Source organism: Akanthomyces muscarius, chromosome 6 (genome assembly GCF_028009165.1).
Source record: "Akanthomyces muscarius strain Ve6 chromosome 6, whole genome shotgun sequence".
Taxonomy (NCBI): Eukaryota; Fungi; Ascomycota; class Sordariomycetes; order Hypocreales; family Cordycipitaceae; genus Akanthomyces; species Akanthomyces muscarius.
In genome coordinates, this window is record NC_079246.1 from 1,733,126 (window position 1) to 1,753,547 (window position 20,422).

Genomic DNA, 20,422 nt, shown 5'->3' on the forward strand with positions numbered 1-20,422 from the left:
CTCACGCAGGGGTAGAGACTGATCTCCTCCCGCACACCATGTCTTCATACAAGCGCTCCCGCACGACCTTCGAAGCGGACCAGCATGCACCGTATGCTGTCTTCGGCACCCCGCTGCCAGACGAAACAGAAGGCCGTGATGATGGGTCCTATCTACCTCTCTGGAAGCAAGATGTTCGAGACGAGCGAGGTCGAAAGAGATTGCATGGAGCATTCACCGGTGGCTGGAGTGCTGGGTGAGTTGCATTGCATCACATTGAAGAGCGCACTGCTGACGCACCTGGATAGATACTTCAACACAGTCGGCTCGAAAGAAGGCTGGACGCCTTCCACATTCATATCCAGCCGCAGCAACCGAAATCAATCCGATAAACGAACCATTGAACAGCGAGCGCAAGAATTCATGGATGACGAAGATCTGGCAGACGCCGCCGAGGCGCAGCAGCTCAAGACGGCACAAGCATTCGCTGGCTTTGGTGCCTCCGGCGATGACCAGGGACATGCTGGCGGTTTAACGGGACTATTCAAGGCTGAAGGTGATACCATGGGCTTGAAGCTGCTGCGCAGGATGGGGTGGAAGGATGGACAAGGAATAGGGCCTAAGGTTCGGCGGACAGCACGACTGGACAATAATTCTTCGTCAAAGTCAGACGATGCTACCTTTTTATTCGCACCCGACGATACGAACATGATCCGGTTCGTGCGGAAAACAGACCGAATGGGTCTCGGCTATCAGGGCGAAGCTAAGCTTGGCAAGTCACAGCCTGAAAATGGCAGTGATCAGGAAAACGAGGACGAATCTCTCGGCCCCAGGAAGTTGTCAGCTGCTGGATCCAAGCCCAAAGCCAAATCGAACGTGCAACGTGGTGGCATGGGGGTGGGAACCTTGAACGACAATGGCTCAGACGATGAAGATCCGTACGAAATAGGGCCGAGAATCAATTACAATCGTGTTCTTGGTGGCGACAAGAAAAAGAAAAAGAAAGCAGCAGCCGTTCCCAACCCTGCCCTAGGAGCTGCGCCTACTTTTCTACCGAAAGGAACTCGCGCTGGTGGGAGCTTGCGACGGTGCCAGGATGGTCGATTGCCGCTTGAGGGCTTTATGTTGGCCAAAGCGGTAGATGATCTGACAGCTCTGTTGTCAAAGTATGCACCGCTTGCAGTCCCTGAGGGTTGGACCTCAACAAAGTTAACAAAATCTCAATCGGAAGGCGACGCCTACCAATCTGCAGCGGATGCCGCAAAGGGCTCAACGTTAGACCCCAAGGCGAGGGCTGCCATACTGGGCGAAAAGGCTTTGCCGGGCAAATCAGTGTTTGATTTCATCTCTTCCACTACACGGGATAAACTCGTGACAGTCTCCGGCAAGACCAATCTTCCTCCCGGCCTTGGTGAGGTGCCCGCAGGATACGCTTTATCCGAGGAGGAGAAGCTGAAGGCCCTCTGGGAGCAAGTGCCTAAAGTGGACAAAGATACTGCTATTGCAGCGATATCTAGAGGATCATCTGGTCCATATGCCGACGATGAGCGCAAGAGGAATCGTTACCGAGCATACCTTGAGCATGGCGCGAACCAAGATCGTCCACTGCCTGTCAAACCCGCAGCTCTTTCAGACGAAGACTTCCTACGAGAAATGACGGAATTTTACAACTGCGCTCGAATATTTAAGCCGATGACAGGGTTCATGGCCTCGCGATTCATCACAGCCAAGACACAGCCAGGCACCGCAGACACGAAGGGGGTTGAAGTAATATCACAGCCAGAGCCGAAGGTCACTGATCCCGCCGAAGACGCGGCCAAGGTTGGCATGTATGGCAAGCTGACGAGATCCGTACGCGACTTCTATCCGAGTCGACTGTTGTGCAAGCGATTCAATGTGCGAGCGCCGGCCCACTCGCAACCAGACCATGATCCAGATAGTGCCAGAGCCACAGCCGGAGGAGCTCGTGCTCAGGAGCCAACCCAACAGCTGCTTATTTCTGGGAGCGCAGGCGCAGCGCCTGGACAGCAGGGTGAAGCAAAGGTCGCTCACGGCCAAGTGCGGCCTGGGCCGGCAAAGATTGATCCAGAAAAGAACGAGGCTGTCGAGGCCAGCGCCGCAAGCCAGGACCTGCTAAAAGCCGTGTTTGGAGACAGCGACGATGAGGAGGACTAGATATATAGATTTGCCATTTTATGCAGCGACAGATACCCTGAGAAATACACATTATGAGACACGGTCGATGAGATTTGGATGCATCTTATTATCAGGATGCAATGAAATGTGATGAGACGGCTGGTGCAGGTTGCAGGCGGTTAGGATGGCACGTTGAGGGCATGCGATTGGCTGCTGCCGTCTGCAATGTTGCTGTCACCGGCTCAGAGCCTAATTTACAGCGCAACATGCCCATCCCCCAGCGCAGATTGGCCCACTGTTGGGCGCCCAGACCTGGCGTACCTACCCTAGGTATCTAATTAGCGCCCACTGAGCAAATGAAGGACCTCTGCCAACCAACCCCGACACCTGTTTGCTTCTCCACCCGGTCCGCTATCTCTCTCTCCTCTCTGCCTTCATTTCGTTCGTCTCCAGCATCACCATCTGCACCCCCAGCTTTGAATCCCCACCAGTCTTCTACGGGCTGTATCCCAACGGCGACTATTGACGGTCTCATCCTGCCAGAAAGCAAGCCGAATTTACCTTTGCACAGCCCATGTCTGTTTGCTGCTATCGCTCCCTGCCTAGGATAGCCTGACGACCGCTACATACCTACCTAGCCGCCCTCAGTGTCCACCGCTATTGCGATCCGTGCACCGTATCCCATCATTCAACTGCCGGCCTTCAGACCGACGTCCATTCAATAGCCAACACAGCTATCCGTACTCTCTTGCCGCTGCTTCATCTCGACACATACATAGCGCCCGCTGTTACTCGATGACGATTTGATTCCGCCCGCCTATCAGCTGTCCGTGTTGAGACGACCCACTCGCGCCGTTGCACTCGCATCGACAGACAATAGGGTCTTCCAGACATTCGTGCTTTTTCTTGCGTGTTTTCGCTGTCGCACTGTCGCCGGAAACGCACAACAACCGCTCCTCAGCCTACTCTAGCGCGCCGTCGATAATCCGCCACATTGTCTGCATCACAGGAAGCTGCAATAGGGCCTTCAGCCTCCCCGGAGTCAGCTGAGACTCGTGTGCACCGCGTCGCCAGCCTCGAGAGCGCCGCCAAGGGAACGTCCTCCGCCGCCGACCACGACGTCGCCGAGCACTCGCCGCCCCCGCCGCAGTACCCCGTCTCCGAGGCCTCGTCTTCGCCCCGGCCGCCGGCCTTTTCGTCGCTCTTTACATCGCTAGAGCTCCCAGAGCGACCCGTTCGCAAGTTTCATCCCGCCGTCGTCTGCGAAGAAGCAACTGCATCGGGCTCTGTCGCAGCGCCGGCCTACTCGTCCAGCCTCGAAGAGTCTACACCCTTTGACCCCGACCAGGGCGCAGGACGAGCGTTTCAGGACCCTGTTCAGGAGACCAAACGCGCTCTCCCCAACGATACTAAGGCCGATTCTAGCGGCAAAGACGACGACGCAGAACCGCCGCCGGCGTATACCGAAGGAGATAGCCCGCTTCAATCCTTTACATTTCTAATGGCTGCCGCCGGAGGAACGTCGAGTATTATTACTCAGGTCCAGCAGGGTGGACCCCCCATCAACGCCATTGGAGATGTGGGCGCCGATGAGACTATTGTGATGGACCTTCGGTAAGTCTTATATAAATACAATTCTAGTTTTTTCTAACAGACTACAGTGGTACCAGATTTGTACTATCCAGAGATGAGCTGCTCACGCTCCCCGAGTTTGTGCTGCTGTCTCTTTTCCCCAATGGTCTATTCCCAGAAGGCCACATGGGTGGCCCCAACGACGATGCGGTGCAAGTCGATGTATGACATCCCCTTTCTCATGAAGTCCTGTCGAATGCTAACCCAGGCACAGTATGACCCTGTGTCTCTTCAATACATGCTCGACTTCTTCCGTGATGTTGCGCAGTCGATACCCATGGACTCGGAGGGCGCTTCAAACGACGGCGACTCGCACGGGCTGGACTCCCGCGATGACGCGTCTAAGCGAGCCGGTATCATTGTTCTCAGAGAAGATCTTGATTTCTATGTCATTCCTCCTAAAGCGGACATAACAAAAGCGGATATGATCAAGGTCAAGAGAGCTGCCGCGCAAGCCCTCCAGAAGCAAGACGGCATCTTTTCCGGCCTGAAGCGCAGTGACGAGCCTGGAACCACCGAGGCACATCTTATTGAGATGCTGACTGCTGGGTACGCACCAATCGCCATTTGAACGTGACTAGAACATGCTAACCCTTCTGCAGTGGTTTCAACCACGACGACTGCTGGGGCCACCGAGCCGGCGAGCCCAACAAGGCCGTCATTTGTAGCCTGGCGCTGACCCGGCTGAGAAGCGACATCCGCGGCAGCGACCTGGGCAACAATGCGATGGGTATGGCGCAGAAGCTCCTGCTGTTTTGGCGCAAGCCCGCGCGACGATGCTGGTGGGAGGGCATTGAGCTCGACAATGTCGACGGCGTCCAGGGTCAGCTCAAGGTTTGGATCCGACGCGTATGGACGCTGGAGATGTCCGTGATTGGACTCCGCTGAGGGGGTACTCTTTTGAACAAGAAAAAAATGGGCTGCAAAGATACCATGGATCGACTCGGGAGAAAGTAACTAGGGAGTATTACACATGCTGGCGTCAGGGTACAATCGTTTGTTTTTCTTTTTTCTGTCGTTTCTTACATGTCGAGTTTTCTTAATACGGTGTGTAGCAACTTCTACATGCTTCGTCTTGTTTCAATGCGGGCTTTTGACTATGGCTCGGGGAGTACAGCAAGTTTCACCAACACTATAAGTAGCATAAACAGATGGGTTAAAAAAGTCAATAGGAAGTCCAAATTAAAATGACTAGATTGTCCTTCTCTGCACTGTTGGCGAAACAAACGTTTATTAATTACGAAACTCGGAGTAGCATTGCAACGGCGTATAGCTCAAGTGGTTCCACTCTCCACCTCCTAACGTGAAGCTTCTCCAACTACGGATAACAACACCATCATCACCAGTATCCTTTGAGAGCACTCAGAAGCCGCCAAGAAGCACTAGACACAATCGCGTTCCCCCAATGACTCGATAACTCAAGACAGTGACTTCTGAAATCCACCGCCTCGGACGCCAACGCCGCCATGGCACCCAAGTCCGCCGCGCCAGTAGCAGCAGCAGCAGCAGCGCGCTCCTCCTCGCTACCCGCGGCGCTTCCCACCCTCACATGTGCCTTTATCGCCTGGAAGGCCCTTATCCTGCTGCTATCCCTCGGCGCCCTCGTCGGACCCGACTACGACACGTCTACCTCGCTTTTATTTTCACTCCTCCGCTCCTCCTCCTCCTCCTCCTCCTCCTCCTCCCCTCCCTCCAGCCTCGGCGCCACGCTCGCCGCTCGCCTCACCCGCTGGGACGCCATCTACTTTGTGCACGGCGCCCGCGCCGGCTACGTCTACGAGCAGGAGTGGGCGTTCAGCCCGACCCTCGCGCTGGCGCTGCGCTGGGTCGCGGGCCGCACCCGCGTGCTCCTGGCCATTCCCGCCGGCGAGGGAGAGCACCTGGAAGCCCTCGCGGGGGTCGCGCTCGCGCACGCGTCGCACGGCGTCGCTGTGTTTGCGGTGTACCGCCTGACTTTGCTGCTGAGCGGTAGTAACAAGCGGCTCGCGCTCCTCGCGGGCCTGCTGTGCGTCGTCTCCCCCGCCGGCGTGTTCCTCTCGGCGCCGTACGCGGAGGCGCCGTTTAGCGCGCTGTCGTTTGTGGCCGTCTGGGCCCTCGCGGCGGGCTACCAGCGCGCGCGGGGATCGCTGGCGCGCAGCCTGGCGGTGCTCGTGGCGGGCGCGGTGCTGGGCCTGGCGACGGCGATCCGCAGCAACGGGCTCGCGAGCGGCCTGCTCTTCGCGGTCGAGGCCCTGCAGGCGGCGGGTGCGTTTGTGCAGACGCCGGGCGTCGCTCCGGTGGTCGCCGCGGGAGCGGCGGCCGCGGGCGGCATCTTGGTGGCTCTGGGGAGCGTCATCCCGCAGTATGTTGCCTATAGCATCTACTGTGCCGGACCAGAGGGCCTTCTACGGCCGCCCTGGTGTGACAAGACGGTGCCGAGCATCTACAGCTACGTCCAAGACGTCTATTGGTAAGTTCATCTTAACATGGTGGCTTTGGTTTCTTCGTTACTTATATATGCTGCGACGATTAGGAACGTCGGCTTCCTCCGCTACTGGACCCCCAACCAGATCCCGCTCTTCATCCTCGCCGCGCCGGTCCTGACGCTGCTCCTCGTCTCCGGGTACCAGATGCTGCGCAACCCCGCCAGGGTCATGGCGTCCGCGGCGGCGGACCACCGCGTGCTCGTGCAGACGCTCGCCGCCAGCCAGGCCGTCGTCGCGCTCCTCGCGCTCACGAGCTACCACGTGCAGGTCATCTCGCGGCTGGCGTCGGGCTATGTCGTGTGGTACTGGTGGATCGCGGCATGCCTGGTGGACAAGTCGAGCCGGAGTACGGGACGGGCAGCCGTCATCTTCATGGTCATGTATGGTGGCATACAGGCTGTGCTGTTTTCTTCGTTTTTACCACCCGCGTAAACAGGGTACAGACGAGGCTGAGAATCGGCTGAAAAGGAATGTAATTTATATCAACTCGCTATATATCCCAAACTTCATTACACGTAGCCATCTATATGTATTATGGCTGTGTGTATCCAAAATCGTGTACTGAACATTGATTCTAATTTTGCGCAATGCTCTTGACAGTTAAACCAATCTGTAGCCCTGTATCTTGATGACGACCTTTAGTACTCGTCCTCTGAGTCGCTCTGGTCACCGATACGGATTGCGCGCCACCTCCGGTCCGTAAGGTCCTGCGCTGCCGTGCCCTCGCTCTCCGGGTCGACGTAGCCGCTGCCTCCCGCAATGCTCAGCGCCACGGGCAGGAACACAAGCGCATGCAGGGCCGCAAAGACGACGAGCGAAAGCCACACGCGGAAATAGTAAATCTCAAAAATCTTGGAGCGCGTAAAGGCCAGGACAAAGACGCCAAGCAGCTTGGTAACGGTAATGCCGGAAAAGACGGAGCCGCCAACGTTAACAAGCGCCGTCCAGGCGCGTGCATCCTTGCCCCGTAGGGCGTTGGTGTTGCTTTCGAGCACGGTTCGCGAGGGGAACATGAAGGCGCGCGCAATGTGGGCGCAAAACTCCACCGAGATGCCGACGCAGATGATGAGGTTGACGAGGGAGACGGCGTTGAGCGACACGCCAAAGATGGCCATGGCGCCCATGATGTCCACGACGCTCATAATGACGGTCACGGACACGACGGCGGCCGTGGCGACGGAGCCGAGCAGGACCGAAGCAACGACAAATATGATGCCGACGGCTGCGGACAAGAGACCGGCGGTGAGGGGGATAATGGTGAGGTACTGGTCAAAGAAGATGTAAAACACGCTGTAAGGGAACACGTCGGCGCCTGTTCGCTCAGAAATATCGGACGCGATGCGGCGTGCGGATGAATAGGCGTTGATAAAGTCTTTCTGGCTGCGAAGTGGTGTGTGCGATGTTCTGAAGTGACTGGCTTTGATGCCAGTGGCAGCTTGGTCGAGTACCACGGCTTGTCCATAGGCAGCCTTGCCTCCAAGCGGGCACTCCTCGTCGGCGTCGCTCTTCAAGAACTTGTCGAGATAGCTCAAAAATTCGCCGTCCTCGGGCATGCCAGAAAGACTAATATTCCAGGCAGGGTCTCTGTCCGCAAAGCAGGCAGACTGGCCCTTTTTGCAGCACGCCTCGTAGGCCGGGTTCAGCCACAAGAAGAAGTCGTCGATCCAGCTTGCAGTGGGGGAGGCAATGTACGACACATTGGGTCTACGCCTCTCCATTTCCAGGGTGTTTGTCATCGAGAGCTGCTGGCAAGATGTGAAGCGTGAGCACAGCTGTTGCTGCTCAGTTCTCTGCGCGACATTCTCTCTTGCGACAAAGTACACAGGGGGCCCGACGCCAAAGTAGGCGTACATGTCGTTAAAGTACGGGATCAAATAGGATCCATCAGGAATGGCAACCCTCTGGTCAAGGCCGATTTCCATGGTGGGTAGCAACGCTATCGCAGCAGCAAACATGCCAAGGAATATCGTAATGATAATGACCTTGGCTTTTCTGGCAAGAATGGCAGTGGAGTAAGTGTTTTTAATAAACACTTGCAACATGCTTTCTTCGTCAATGTCTGACGCCCGGCCGGTAGTGTACCCGTTGCCAGAGCTCAGGTGTACTCTAGCCGTCTTGACTTGCCACCATGGCCACAGCTCGCAGCGATAGTCCTCAACACGCAGCTGGTTAAGTGTCAGGAAAGACACAAACATGGTCATTTGCAAGATGGCATTGACCAACACAGCGCCAGCAGCGTATGCAGCAAAGTTGCGAACAGCAGGCATGCCGACAGCGGCTCCAAGTGCGAAAGCCACTGTTTCCGTCAGAGCAGAGAACAAGATGGAAGGGCCCATTCTGCCGAGAGCTCGGGCGACACGCTCTTCAACCATCTGGTCAGGGCAGCTCAAGTTCACTCTATCCAACTCGTGGACAATGAGGAAAATGTTGTCAACGCCTACTGCCAACACGATAAAGGGAATTACTTCGACAATAATCAGAGTGGCCTTTAATCCGACCCAGGAAAAGAAGCCGATAGAGGCGCAGATGGACATGAGCACAATAATAATGCCGACTAGTCCGAGGGTAACCTTTGATTCGACCAGGAGCACCGCAGGGTTGCGGAAGATGTGCTTCAAAGGCATGCCTAGGGCCAAGCAGGCATAGATGAACATGACGACATAACTGATGACGACAATCTTGGCATCAGTGTTGGTAGACTTGTTGAGTTCCTGTTCAAGACTGATTTCAGTGTTGAAAGAGAGACGAAGGCCACGTTCGACAGCCTCTTTTTGCACTTCAAGAAGCTTGTCGCGGAGGGTGTTCTCCCAATCAACGGCGTGAGCAAATTCAGCGGTGCCTCCAGGAGAGTTGTTGACTACCCAGGTGACTGTAATTGCCTTGGCTTCCGCAAAATCGGAATCATAGCCGCCCAAAATCATCTCGGGTTCGATGGGCTGCCCAAACTCGGGACGACATTCAACAGGGCTCTTTGCGCAGGCGCGGAGCTCATCCTGCCAAGTATTGCGTCCAAATCCACCCTTGGCCTCCCAGTACGCCGACACAGATTGAACCACGCATGCGTCGTTTGTCGGCTTGAAACAGAGATCCCGAAGATACTTGCCATAGGTAGGGCTTTCGAGATTCTGAATGCTTCTCTCAACGCCAACCCACCACTGAAGAGTCTCGTAGCTGAGAACAGGGGAGGGTCCATTTGTGATTGTGTCGTTGACAAGAAAAGCCTGCTCGGCACGGTAGAATGGTCCAAAGTTGTCATCGAAGTAGGCCTTTTCTTGCGCCGCGGCAGAGGATGGGCTGACCCAAAGTCGCGCAGGTTCCTTTTCCAGGTCAAAGTGGACCCAGCCAGCGCTCAGTATCGCCACAACAACGAGGCAAATGGTGATGGTTATAGCAGGCGCGCTTGCAGCGGTCAGCCCAAGCTGGTAAAAGGCCTTGTCGCACCGGTCGTTGAGCCAGTATCGTTTTACAGGGCGATCGCGCATCGCTTCAGATTGAACAGGGCCGCCTTCGTCTTCATCATCGCTATGAGAAGCCTCGTGCAGAAGCCTGGTTCGCTCAGCTCGTCTCTTGGCAAACTTTCTCCATGCCACATGGCCGGACAAGAGGGCAGCAAGAGCAAAGAGCAGCACACTGTAAGTGAAGATGGAGGCAAAGGAAACGCACGGTAGCGCGCCGACTCGGCATGAACGGTTCTCCTTGACTTCGGGAAGATCGGGGCAAACTTCAGGGCAGTCGACACAGACACAGCGATAGGCCGGGTCTTCGTCATTGCACTTTTTGGGCTTCATGTCCAGGGGTCCCATTGCCGGGTCGTCATAGGTCCGTGGAAAGTTTATCTGGAATGGGGATCCGGCAAAGGGCTTCTTGTCTCCGAGGAACTTGAGGAAAGCTTTGTACTCCTTTGCGCCGCCTCCGATGAGGTTCATGGCCCTTGAGTTGGCGCCGCCAAATTTGACTTCCTTACAGCTGTCGTAGAAGCCAGCGCCGTATTCGTCTGAGACCAGGTGATCGAGCTCGGTAACCAGCAGCTTGTCTCCCTTTTCGGCGGCACTGGTGATGTTGACGAAGAGAGACTGGTCCGGAGAGCAAGTAAACTTGCAGAACGTATTGAAGAAGTTGTGTTTGCATGCCGGGCACGATCCGATCAGAGTGTTGGGGGTGCCGAGTTCGGATTTGAGAGCTTTCACCTACGATTCGTTAGATTTGCAGAACTGTCGCATTAAAGCTCGGCTTGACGCATACCTGTGGTAGGGTACAGCAGACTGGTCCCTCGCGCCATTCCTCACCGCAGAGGTCGACTAGCTCGCTGCGAAGCTCAGCCTCGGGGTCCTGGGCGAGGCCATTATCAACACAAGGCAGCTCCTTTCCAAAGAAGCTCTGCTTTCCGCATTGTCCGCGGAATGCGCATCGTCCCTGTTCGTGCTTTGGAGTATAGTCCTGGGCGCTGACTAGCGCAGCGCCGATGGCGACGACTGCAGTGACAGCGTGATGACGCATTGCAGATCGGCCGAGCGCTCGGGGGCGCGGCGAGTGTGTAGAAGCTGCAGCCAGCTGCAGTTCAAAGATTCTGGGTAAACGAGGCGCCAAACGAAAATCGAATAACGCTTTCAAGTTGTGATGGCGATGCTTGGGGAAGAAACAAAAGGGTGGAGGGACGCTTTGGGAGCTTGAGTGTATTGTCGGCGGCGAGACCTGCAGTAGCTTAGCGTCAAGGCCAGGCGTCGCATGACGAGCTTCCCCAATGCGTTTCCGGTGTGGGGCCTGCTGCCTTGCCTTGTCAGGTACAGAGCTTTCCCGTTTGCGAGGCTGATTCTTTTTATTTGAAAAGTCAAGACCGAATATTCTTGTTCGAAAAATTATGAGCTTGACACAAAGCGCTGATGGACCAAGTGCCCTTGCCTGTTTTTTTCTGGGGACTTGCGTGGCTTCACTGTAGAGAAAATAGTTGCGCAAAAGACGACGCCACCTCCACGATCAACCCGGCCGGCAGCCCGCAACAAGGTACCTATCTCACAATAGGTACCTACACTCACTGTACCGTACCTACCTAGGTACCTACCGCTACACGCAGCCTGACGTAATGCATCTCATCACCACCGGATACCTGCAGCGCACGCAGATGGGCGCTATGGTTCTCATATTTGTCTTTGCAGCAGCGTATTACCCTGTAAACAGCTTATCAGAACCGTTTGCCTAAGTACCTACCTCCACGCTTTGTCTTGGCTGCCTCACAGTTATGTCGCTGCACATCAGCCTCCAGCAATCGTACGCGTCTCTTGACACTACACCAAGTACTAGCTGCATTTCGGTGAAACAGCAATTACAGTCTCTATTGCCCCGACGCCACACCTCACCGAGCTGTCTACTCGGGCACTTGTGTATCCGTGTAGTGCCTGCATTTCGTGTCGTGTTGCTCGCACACCCACAACGCAGACTTCAAAAGGAACATCTAAAATCTCTACTTACCACTCGACTCGAGAAAAAACATCGATCTCTACAGATTTTCACGTCTGTCGTAATCGCATCGACCTTCGTAGTGCCTTCGGGTCCAACTGCCCCGCACGTGATTTTTTTTGAATTCAGCATCGTGGCGCCGCTGCGGCGCTACCAGTTATGCTTCATCGGTTCTGCATGCCTTGCTTGCCGGTCTAACTTGCTCAAATATCCAAGAGAAAGTACTAAATATAATGCATCCGCTTCCCCCGACTCGCCTCCCTTTACTTTCCCTTGATATATTCTGGCTTCATCTTCCTCGGCCTCTCTAGCTTTTCCAGCTGCTTCTGGTCCTCCTCGGCTTCCTCAACCCGGCTCACAATCACACTCACAACATCCAACTTGGATAATAAACAAAAATGGCTCCATTCGAGCGCAACGAACCCTTTATAGCAGAGCTTGTGGTCAGTTAATCCCCATAAGTCCTTGCTTCAAATGACGTAGTGCCTGCTAACGCGTTCTCGCGTTTGTAGGAGTCTTTTAGAGCTCTGCTAGACGAGTCTGTCGTTACAGCTATAGCAAGTGACTATGAGCTGTACCAAAAATCAGGGTTTGCCGCCGCTACCAAAGTCCTCCAAAGCCTGTCACAAGATGTTGTCGCTGAGGAAAACAGCGGCTTCAACCCTACAGGCGTTGCCGGCTTCAAAGACGGCGAGAGTCAAGATACGCAGACAGCCACGTCTGCGACCAGCAATAGCCAGCATGTATCTGGCGGTCAAGAGACAAACTCGACCAGCTCCGGGTCAACGTCTGACCCGGTTGACGTAACCTGGGTAGCACCACGGGTGACTTCATTCAACAACGATACCATCGCGGACAAGTTCCTGCAGCTGCATGCCATGTTTCCTGAGATGAAGGAATTTGACGTGAAATACGCGCTCAAAAAGTGCAACAACGACTTTCAGTCCGCGCTGGATCATCTGCTCAATATGCAGTACTTAGAGGAAACCGGACAACAGACCAGGGGCATTGATGGATTTGCCCAGCTCGAGGAGCCCAGAAAGCAGCGGAAGGGTAAGGGCAAAGGGCGAAAACGAGAGCCGTCGGAAGACACAAAAAGCTCTGTCCCAGCAGAACTTATCCAAGAAGCCAAGGGTATGCTTGCAGGCTGTTACATTTCTCAAATCTCCCTGCTGACATGCATGCCGCCTCAGAGCAAGCAGACATTGGTTACATTGCAGAACGCTTCAATCTCACTTTTGATGCCGTCTCGGAGACATACTACGGCAATGACTGCTCATCACCAGCCACTGTGGTGGCTCTTCTCGACCAGCGACTCTCACAGGACCCCGGCCTTGTCGACGACGCCACAACACAAGAAGCCGTCGGCCTCTTATTCCGCAAATACAAGCAAGTGCCTGAAAAGTACCTCAGGGCTATCATCAACGCGACCAGCTCCATTAAGCCATTTTCAGACGATCTCGCGCAACTCGTCAGCAAAAAGTTCGCTCGCACCAAGAGGAACAAGGGCCAGAAGATAATGCTCGACGGCGTCCTGACCCCCCTCGCTGAAGACGAGCTCGCAGGCTCGACAACCTCCAATGGGTCAAATTCACCTACTCGATCCGCGCACCGTCCCCTCTCCCCCAGCACGCCAGCCACCGCTGCCGCCGCCAGCAACTTTGCCGACGCTGTCAAGATTTCGCAGGCTCTTCACCAGGCGCGCCGCGAAGCCTCGGCCTCGGCCGCCCAGATGCAGCGCAAGGGCGGCTCGCACGGGCTCTACCGCCAGGCCGCCGGCTACTACACGGCGCAGGCGCGCGAGCACGCCCGCAGCGCAAAGGCAGCCACGTCCACGGCAGCCGATCTGCTGGTCGACGAGCAGAGCTACGGCTGTAGCATCGATCTACATGGCGTCTCGGTGCAGGACGGCACCAGGATCGCGCTCCAGCGCGCGGCGGCGTGGTGGCAGCAGCTGGGCGAGTACAAGGCCCAGGAGGCCAAGACGCGCCCACTCGTCGTCATCACCGGCCTCGGCCGCCACAGTGCCGGTGGCGTCTCCCAGTTGAGAAGGGCGGTGGCCGCTGCTCTGATTCAAGACGGCTGGAAGGTAGAAGTGGGCACTGGAAATTTTACAGTCAGTGGACGACGCTGAAATACCTCCTCTTCCTTTTCTCGGGGAATAACGACGATAATGATCATGATGTTTGCGAAAAGATAATAGGCAATGATCTTACCGCCTTTTGCATATTTCAGCGGCATAGAACTTGGGTATATATTTTCCATTGCTAGTGGACGGCGCCGCGGCCTGATATGCTTTGGCACACGATGTAGGATATGTTTGGAATTGTATTGGACAGCCGGTGGGCAACTTCGAAAGTATATATTTTGGCATTACAAGGGCGATGGGAGTTGGAAACTTCAAGGTCGAACAGACCACAATCTTTGTCTGGTGTATTTTGTTGGTATAAAAGCTTGGTCTATTTGAATGTCTATCAAATATGGGCAAAAAAAGTGTAAAAAGCAATCAAGACTTTTTCCCTTCCCGATTCCTCGCCTGAAATTCTATGCCAGAGCTCTACCACAACGCTCCCAGTGGCCCTTGAGCGTAATCAGAGACGTGACCGCCATGGCAACGCCGACCTGGCCCGGGTGAAAGCTGGACCATCCGCAGATATTCGCCGGGATGACCATGTCCAGCGCATCATTGACCATTTTGAGCGTCAGCGCCGCGATTTGCGCATTTGTCTTTCTCGCCGCCTCCTCCTTGTCCTGCTTCCTCTTCCTCTCCGCCTGACGCTTCTTCTCCCTCTTCACCAATCCATCTTTCTCACTCCCGCCGCCGCCGCCGCCGCCGCCGCTCTTCTCATCCTCCGCCTCGGCGCCAAAATCGGCACTGGCCGGCACGGCGCGCTCCGCCAAGAGACGGAGGATCTTGACGCCGCTGCTCAGCACCATGGCCAGCAGCGCCGCGAACCAGCACATCTGCGCCTGCACGTTGAGCCGCCGCGTCTCGTCCGGGCCAAAGACTGCGAGGCCGGGGATGCGTAGCATGTCCGGCAGGGTCGCCGTCTCGAGCAGGCCAAAGACGCCGAGCAGCGAGCCGGCCACCACGTCGAGCAGATCCTCGATGCCTCTCGGGCCTGCGGTAGTGGCGGTGTACTGCGCGTAGCTGCCCTGAAAGGCGCGCAGGAACCAAAAGGTGCGCATGCTCCGGCGCGTCACGTTGAGCCAGTCCTGCAGCGAGACGAGCGTCAGCCGCGCGGCGAGGTGCTGGGCGGCGCTGCGCGAGGGCTGGGCGAGCGCGATGAGGCCAGTGTAGGAGGTGAAGATCATGCCAACGGCCTGGAGGAGGCGCATCAAGCGCTCAAGAGCGACTATTCGAAGAGAGAGAGCGAAAAAAGTCAGCGACGTTGGATCGGGCAGTGAAATGTGGTGCTCAATGAGATGAACGTACATATATCCGCCCCAAGGGCGATGAACGTCTCAACAGTTCTGGCCATATTTGCTTCGCCGAAATTTCCGGTGGTGACCTGGTGGCTGCCGGTATGGAAATGGCCCTCTCAGAGAGTATTGCGTGTATAAATGAGAAAATTCAAGGTTGTTGGCGTGCGAAGGATTATGACGACGCTTACGCTGGTACATAGATTTGTTAGGCTGCAGACGTTGAGCCCCTAAATAGTTCGCTCGCGCCGCCTGTCGGGTTTCGCAGATCGCGGCGCTCGGCCCACTTCAGCAGCTCATTATGAGCAACGAAATTACGATGTCGGATTGATAACAAGCCATGTCCAAAAAATAATATCAGAGTCACAAATAAGTGCACCGATAACATGGCATCAGACACCGAGGCGTGGAGAATAGACCATCGGAGACTGGCGGAACCTGCAACGATATGTGCAGCTTTTGGCAGCATACACACAATGCAATTGTCGTTTGAATTTTTTTGAAATTGTAAGGAATAGATTGATGACATAGTAAAATAGATACAACCGCAACAATGTGCGGGCAGGTTGCGCAATTGCGCTTCGAAGGCCGCGAAACCTATAACCCTCGCTCAAAAACCCTCTTTTACTCCAACTGTTACAATTATTGGCCAGGTGACAGAAGCTTGCCCTCGGCACGCGCAGAGCGCGGCAGACCGCCAGCGAAAGCCTGGCCACCGTTCTCCTCAGCAAACTTGGCCATGCGCGCCTCCAGCTCCGGGCGGAAGTGGCGGATGAGACCTTGGATGGGCCAGGCGAAAGCCTCTCCCAGAGCTAAAGATGCATTAGTTTCCAATGTTAAAAATAGTAGTTCGTTCAGTTTACTTACCGCAGATAGTGTGTCCTTCGACCTGCTTCGTGAGCTCCTGCAGCATATCAATCTCACGCTCGCGGCCTTGGCCCTTTTCGAATCGCGACATGATCTGCTCAGTCCACTTGCTGCCTTCACGGCAAGGAGTGCACTGACCGCAAGACTCGTGGCGGTAGAAGTGGCTGAGACGGCTGATGGCACGGACGACATCGGTGCTCTTGTCCATGACAATAACAGCGGCGGTGCCAAGACCAGACTGGCTATCCTTCAGGGCATCAAAGTCCATCAATTGGTCGTCGCAGATATTCTTGGGTAGAATGGGAGTGGAAGAACCACCAGGAATAATGGCCAGCAGGTTATCCCAGCCGCCACGGACGCCACCGCAGTGCTTGTCGATAAGCTCACGGAGAGGGATAGACATCTCCTCTTCGACAGTGGCGGGGTTGTTGACGTGACCGGAGATGCAGAAAAGCTTGGTACCCTGGTTACGCTCGCGACCGAAGCCGGCGAACCAGCTGCCGCCACGACGGCAGATAGTGGGAGCGACAGCGATGGTCTCGACGTTGGCAACGGTGGATGGGCAGCCGAAAAGACCGACAGCGGCGGGGAACGGAGGCTTGAGACGAGGCTTGCCAGGCTTGCCCTCGAGAGACTCGATAAGGGAAGTCTCCTCGCCGCAGACGTAAGCACCGGCACCACGGTGGATGAAAACATCAAAGTCATATCCGGAACCGCACGCGTTCTTGCCGATGAGGCCGTCCTTGTAAGCCTCATTGATGGCTTTTTGGAGAACCTCAGCCTCGTAGACGAATTCACCACGGATGTAGATGTATGCCGCGGTGGCGTTCATGGCTCGGCCAGCGACGAGGCATCCCTCGATGAGCTTGTGGGGGTCCTTGCGCATAATCTCGCGGTCCTTGCAGGTGCCAGGCTCGCCTTCATCGGCGTTGACGACGAGGTATCGGGGCTTGCTGTCCTTGTCCCAGTCCTTGAAGTTCATGAAAGACTGCATGCCCATTGGTTAGTTGTGCCGTCCGTGATCGCATCCTCGCCACACCGAAGCAGCCGCGCTAAAACGTACCCATTTCAGACCCGAGGGGAAACCGGCACCACCACGGCCGCGGAGACCAGAGGTCTTGACCTCGTTGATGATCCAATCGTGCCCCTTGAGGATAATCTCCTTGGTCTTGTGCCAATCGCCCATCTTCTTTGCGCTCGCGAGGTCGGCCGGGTATCGTCCGTACAAATTCTGGAAAATGCGGTCCTGATCCTTCAGGCCGCCGTAGGTTCGCTTGGGGGTGCCATCCTGGACGGTGGCCAATCCTCTCACGGCAGTCCGGGAGACGTTGACGGCCGTCTTGGGGGCCGCTCTCGTGGACAGCATTTCGGTGGCTTCCGTTGAGCGGGTTGGGGGTTGAAAGACGTACTGTGCGCTACTTGGACGGGCGAACTTGCAACTAATCTGAGCATCAGAAATGCGGACGATGTGGTTGGTCAATGCGAGCCAAATACATGACTAAGCATGAGTGTTAGCAGATACCCCATGGACCATACAACTTACTGTGGGTAGCTTGTACTGCCCAGCATCATAGACTTGCCACCATTCAGAGAGCCGCTAGGCCGAACTTGGACCTGCAGTTAGGAGCTCCCACCTCCGAACGTGGATGGCTTGTTACGGGCGCGTCCTGGCTCTTGAACCTTAAAGCTCGCCATAACTTTCCCGCAGCCGTTAATTTTACATCACAAGCAAATCTTTCCATCTCTCAAGTCGGCGATTCTTATCAATCTTTCACCGAGTATTTTGGTACCTACAATGTCGAGCAAACGCCACTCAATCCTACCCGCAATTGACAGATCCGGCCCCAAGCCACCAGTCAACTTTTCATCTACCCTCATTATATCCGACAATGCCATTCTCCAAGGCACACACTCTATAACTATGCAGGCTGAAACAGTGATTCATCCTCGCTGCCGCTTCGAGTCTAATGAGGGTAGTGTTCTTATTGGACGACGCTGTATTGTGCACGAGCGCGCTCACATCGGCGCTCGACCGGAAAACCCCGAAACCGCTGGCACCGGAGGTGTCGCCGTGGGTGACTACGTCCAGATAGAGGTCGGTTCCATAATAGAGTCGGGCGGTACAGAAATCGGCGAAGGCAGCTTAATTCAAGTTGGAAGCAAGATTGGCAGCGGCACAAAAATCGGGGCGGTACGTGTTTTCGTTTGTTCACCTCTTCGACACGCTTGCGAAGCTAATGGCGACCAAGAACTGTACGATATCCCCAATGTCCGTTGTTCCCGCCGGCAGCACATTACCCGACTATACTGTCGTCTACTCGAACGGCACGCAACGAACGGACCGACGCGACGCATCCGATCTAAGAAAACTAGGCATGGTTAAGCAAATAGCTGTCCTACGACACATGATACCGAGCAATCCGGACAAGTTCAAGTGAAAAACGTCAATGCACGTGTATTGCCACTACTTCTCTATACAACTCCAAGAAAACAAGCGCGCGAGTTCTACCGTTAGTGTGTCATGGCATTTTCGAAGAGCTTCCTAAGCTGGTCCCGCTCAGTCTCCAGTTCCGTAGCCAGACCAGGCGCGAGCATGAGCACACGGGCTTGAGGGAGAGTACCCTCAACCAGAGCTTCGATGTGCTCGCTACCGAAGCCGAGGCCCTTTAATCCGCTAGGCTGGTCGCCGAGGTCGGCCAGGAACTTGGTCAGGGCTTCAGCAAGGACTTCGCCAGCGCTCTCTCGCTTAACGTTCGAAATATCGACACCGAAAGCCTCGGCGGCAGCAAGATGGCGTTCAGGGTTGGAAGCGCCAGTGAAGCGGAAAACGGCCGGTGCCGAAACGGCAACTGAGACACCGTGGGGAATCAGTGGTGCAGGAAGCTCATAGCCAGCGTGTTTATATCCAGTCGGATTCTGTCCGGAGATGGGATACGACATGCCTGTACATAGTTGTTAGATGCCGGTCATCTTCCATAATTATACTAATACATCACATACCATGACAAAGATGGACACCAGCATTGCCAAATCCAACACCGGCTAGCGTAGCAGCAAGCAGCATTTCGCTCTGAGCCTCAAAGTCATCGGGATTTTTGACGGCGCGGGGCAGGTACTTGACAGTGGCGCGTAGGGCGTGGAATGAGAAGACGTCGGAGATGGGGTTTGCGCCCTGGTAGGCAGGTCGCAGAATGGGGTTTGCCGGGCGGGGAGTTCGTTCGTTGTAAGGAATGGCGGTCCAGGACTCGAGCGAGTGGCACAGCACGTCCAAGCCGGAGCTGGCCATGACGGCCGCCGGCATAGTTCTCGTGTTGAGCGGATCACAGATGCCCAGCGTCGGCTTCAGGTTGCGGTGGGCAACACCGGTCTTGGCTTTTTTCGCAACGAGATCAAAGATGGCAGTGCCAGTGGTCTCGCTACCGGTACCGGCCGTGGTGGGCACAGCAATGAGAGGCTTCAGTTGCTTGTCGACAGGGCGGCCCTTGCCGAGGGGTGCATTGACAAAGTCGAGAAAGTCGGCATCGGGATAGCAGGTATACAGGTTCATGAGCTTGGCGGTATCCATGACCGAGCCACCGCCCACGGCGAGGAAAGCGTCTGGCTGGTACGGGCGCGCCCAGGCAATGGCTTCCTTGACACTGTACACAGAGTTGTGAGCAAGGTGCGTTCGTCATCTTCACAGCAAGTTATCCGGACTCACGAGCTATCCTTGGGCTCCACGCGAACATCGGCAAAGACTTCAAAGGGGACGCCCTCGCGCGTGAGGCCCTCGACGACCTGCTTCATGGCGTCGAGCTTCTCGACGGTGCGGTCGGTGACGACGGCGACGCGACGGGCGCCGAGGTTCTTAAAGTCCATGCCGACCTCCTGCGTGACGCCGGGGCCGAAACGGATCGACGAGGCCGCCATCTCAAAGGCGTACTCCTTGAGCGCCTCGGTCGTCTTGGTGGGCGTCGCGTAGCGGCGGTGGCCAGGCCGGGACGCCGGCCGGGGCAGCACCGCCGGCTGCGACTGGTGGTAGCCCGGGTTGGAGTGGCACGGGCACGACGGCGGATGCGTGTACTGGATGGTGCGGAGGAGGCTGCTCGCGCGGACGGCCGCCTTTTGGAGTAAACGGGACACTTGGTCAGCAAATTGTATATTGTTGTGGGAGTTGCGCATTTCTAGGACGTGATCCTACATTGGGCACAACTCGGACGGGCGCGACCATTGTGATAAATCAATCTCTTTTGCAAATCACCCAGCTATCGGATTGCCAATTGAGGGTTGAGAGCGTGTCTAGATGGGTTGTGAGATTGGAAGAAGAGAAAATATCAAGCCAGGTGAGGGGGAGCGAGACCGCTCAGCACCCCAAGAGCCTCGGGTGTTGCGCCGTACCCCGGATTTATGTGGTGCTCGCAGCGGGGCGAGCGGACCTGGCAGCATCACGGCGTTGACAACGAGAGCCAAGTCCCTTCGGCATCCGC

The 20,422-nt window shown here is 55.8% G+C and overlaps 9 protein-coding genes across 9 annotated transcripts; 5 read left to right on the top strand and 4 right to left on the bottom strand.

Annotated features, from left to right (window-relative positions):
* Window positions 1-38: 38 nt before the first annotated feature.
* On the top strand, window positions 39-2,154 carry LMH87_000601 (uncharacterized protein; the record flags this gene model as incomplete). The annotated part of the gene is made up of 2 exons (XM_056198533.1): window positions 39-235; window positions 288-2,154. 2 exons carry the CDS (start codon window positions 39-41, stop codon window positions 2,152-2,154), a joined length of 2,064 nt encoding a protein of 687 aa, XP_056055474.1.
* A 535-nt stretch (window positions 2,155-2,689) lies between these two features.
* On the top strand, window positions 2,690-4,635 carry LMH87_000602 (uncharacterized protein; the record flags this gene model as incomplete). The annotated part of the gene is made up of 5 exons (XM_056198534.1): window positions 2,690-2,695; window positions 3,125-3,729; window positions 3,777-3,909; window positions 3,962-4,296; window positions 4,350-4,635. 5 exons carry the CDS (start codon window positions 2,690-2,692, stop codon window positions 4,633-4,635), a joined length of 1,365 nt encoding a protein of 454 aa, XP_056055475.1.
* Window positions 4,636-5,213: 578 nt separating this feature from the next.
* Window positions 5,214-6,644, top strand: LMH87_000603 (uncharacterized protein; the record flags this gene model as incomplete). Its single annotated transcript, XM_056198535.1, has 2 exons — window positions 5,214-6,196; window positions 6,260-6,644. The coding sequence occupies 2 exons, from the start codon at window positions 5,214-5,216 to the stop codon at window positions 6,642-6,644; spliced, it is 1,368 nt and encodes a 455-aa protein (XP_056055476.1).
* A 206-nt stretch (window positions 6,645-6,850) lies between these two features.
* Window positions 6,851-10,709, bottom strand: LMH87_000604 (uncharacterized protein; the record flags this gene model as incomplete). The annotated part of the gene is made up of 2 exons (XM_056198536.1): window positions 6,851-10,399; window positions 10,455-10,709. 2 exons carry the CDS (start codon window positions 10,707-10,709, stop codon window positions 6,851-6,853), a joined length of 3,804 nt encoding a protein of 1,267 aa, XP_056055477.1.
* Window positions 10,710-12,064: 1,355 nt separating this feature from the next.
* On the top strand, window positions 12,065-13,800 carry LMH87_000605 (uncharacterized protein; the record flags this gene model as incomplete). The annotated part of the gene is made up of 3 exons (XM_056198537.1): window positions 12,065-12,109; window positions 12,179-12,800; window positions 12,860-13,800. The coding sequence occupies 3 exons, from the start codon at window positions 12,065-12,067 to the stop codon at window positions 13,798-13,800; spliced, it is 1,608 nt and encodes a 535-aa protein (XP_056055478.1).
* Window positions 13,801-14,210: 410 nt separating this feature from the next.
* On the bottom strand, window positions 14,211-15,148 carry LMH87_000606 (uncharacterized protein; the record flags this gene model as incomplete). Its single annotated transcript, XM_056198538.1, has 2 exons — window positions 14,211-15,022; window positions 15,103-15,148. 2 exons carry the CDS (start codon window positions 15,146-15,148, stop codon window positions 14,211-14,213), a joined length of 858 nt encoding a protein of 285 aa, XP_056055479.1.
* Window positions 15,149-15,731: 583 nt separating this feature from the next.
* LMH87_000607 (uncharacterized protein) lies at window positions 15,732-17,322 on the bottom strand (the record flags this gene model as incomplete). Its single annotated transcript, XM_056198540.1, has 3 exons — window positions 15,732-15,901; window positions 15,957-16,944; window positions 17,020-17,322. 3 exons carry the CDS (start codon window positions 17,320-17,322, stop codon window positions 15,732-15,734), a joined length of 1,461 nt encoding a protein of 486 aa, XP_056055480.1.
* A 429-nt stretch (window positions 17,323-17,751) lies between these two features.
* Window positions 17,752-18,394, top strand: LMH87_000608 (uncharacterized protein; the record flags this gene model as incomplete). Its single annotated transcript, XM_056198541.1, has 2 exons — window positions 17,752-18,147; window positions 18,206-18,394. The coding sequence occupies 2 exons, from the start codon at window positions 17,752-17,754 to the stop codon at window positions 18,392-18,394; spliced, it is 585 nt and encodes a 194-aa protein (XP_056055481.1).
* Window positions 18,395-18,467: 73 nt separating this feature from the next.
* LMH87_000609 (uncharacterized protein) lies at window positions 18,468-20,166 on the bottom strand (the record flags this gene model as incomplete). Its single annotated transcript, XM_056198542.1, has 4 exons — window positions 18,468-18,898; window positions 18,957-19,594; window positions 19,657-20,057; window positions 20,137-20,166. The coding sequence occupies 4 exons, from the start codon at window positions 20,164-20,166 to the stop codon at window positions 18,468-18,470; spliced, it is 1,500 nt and encodes a 499-aa protein (XP_056055482.1).
* Between the last annotated feature and the right edge of the window lie 256 nt (window positions 20,167-20,422).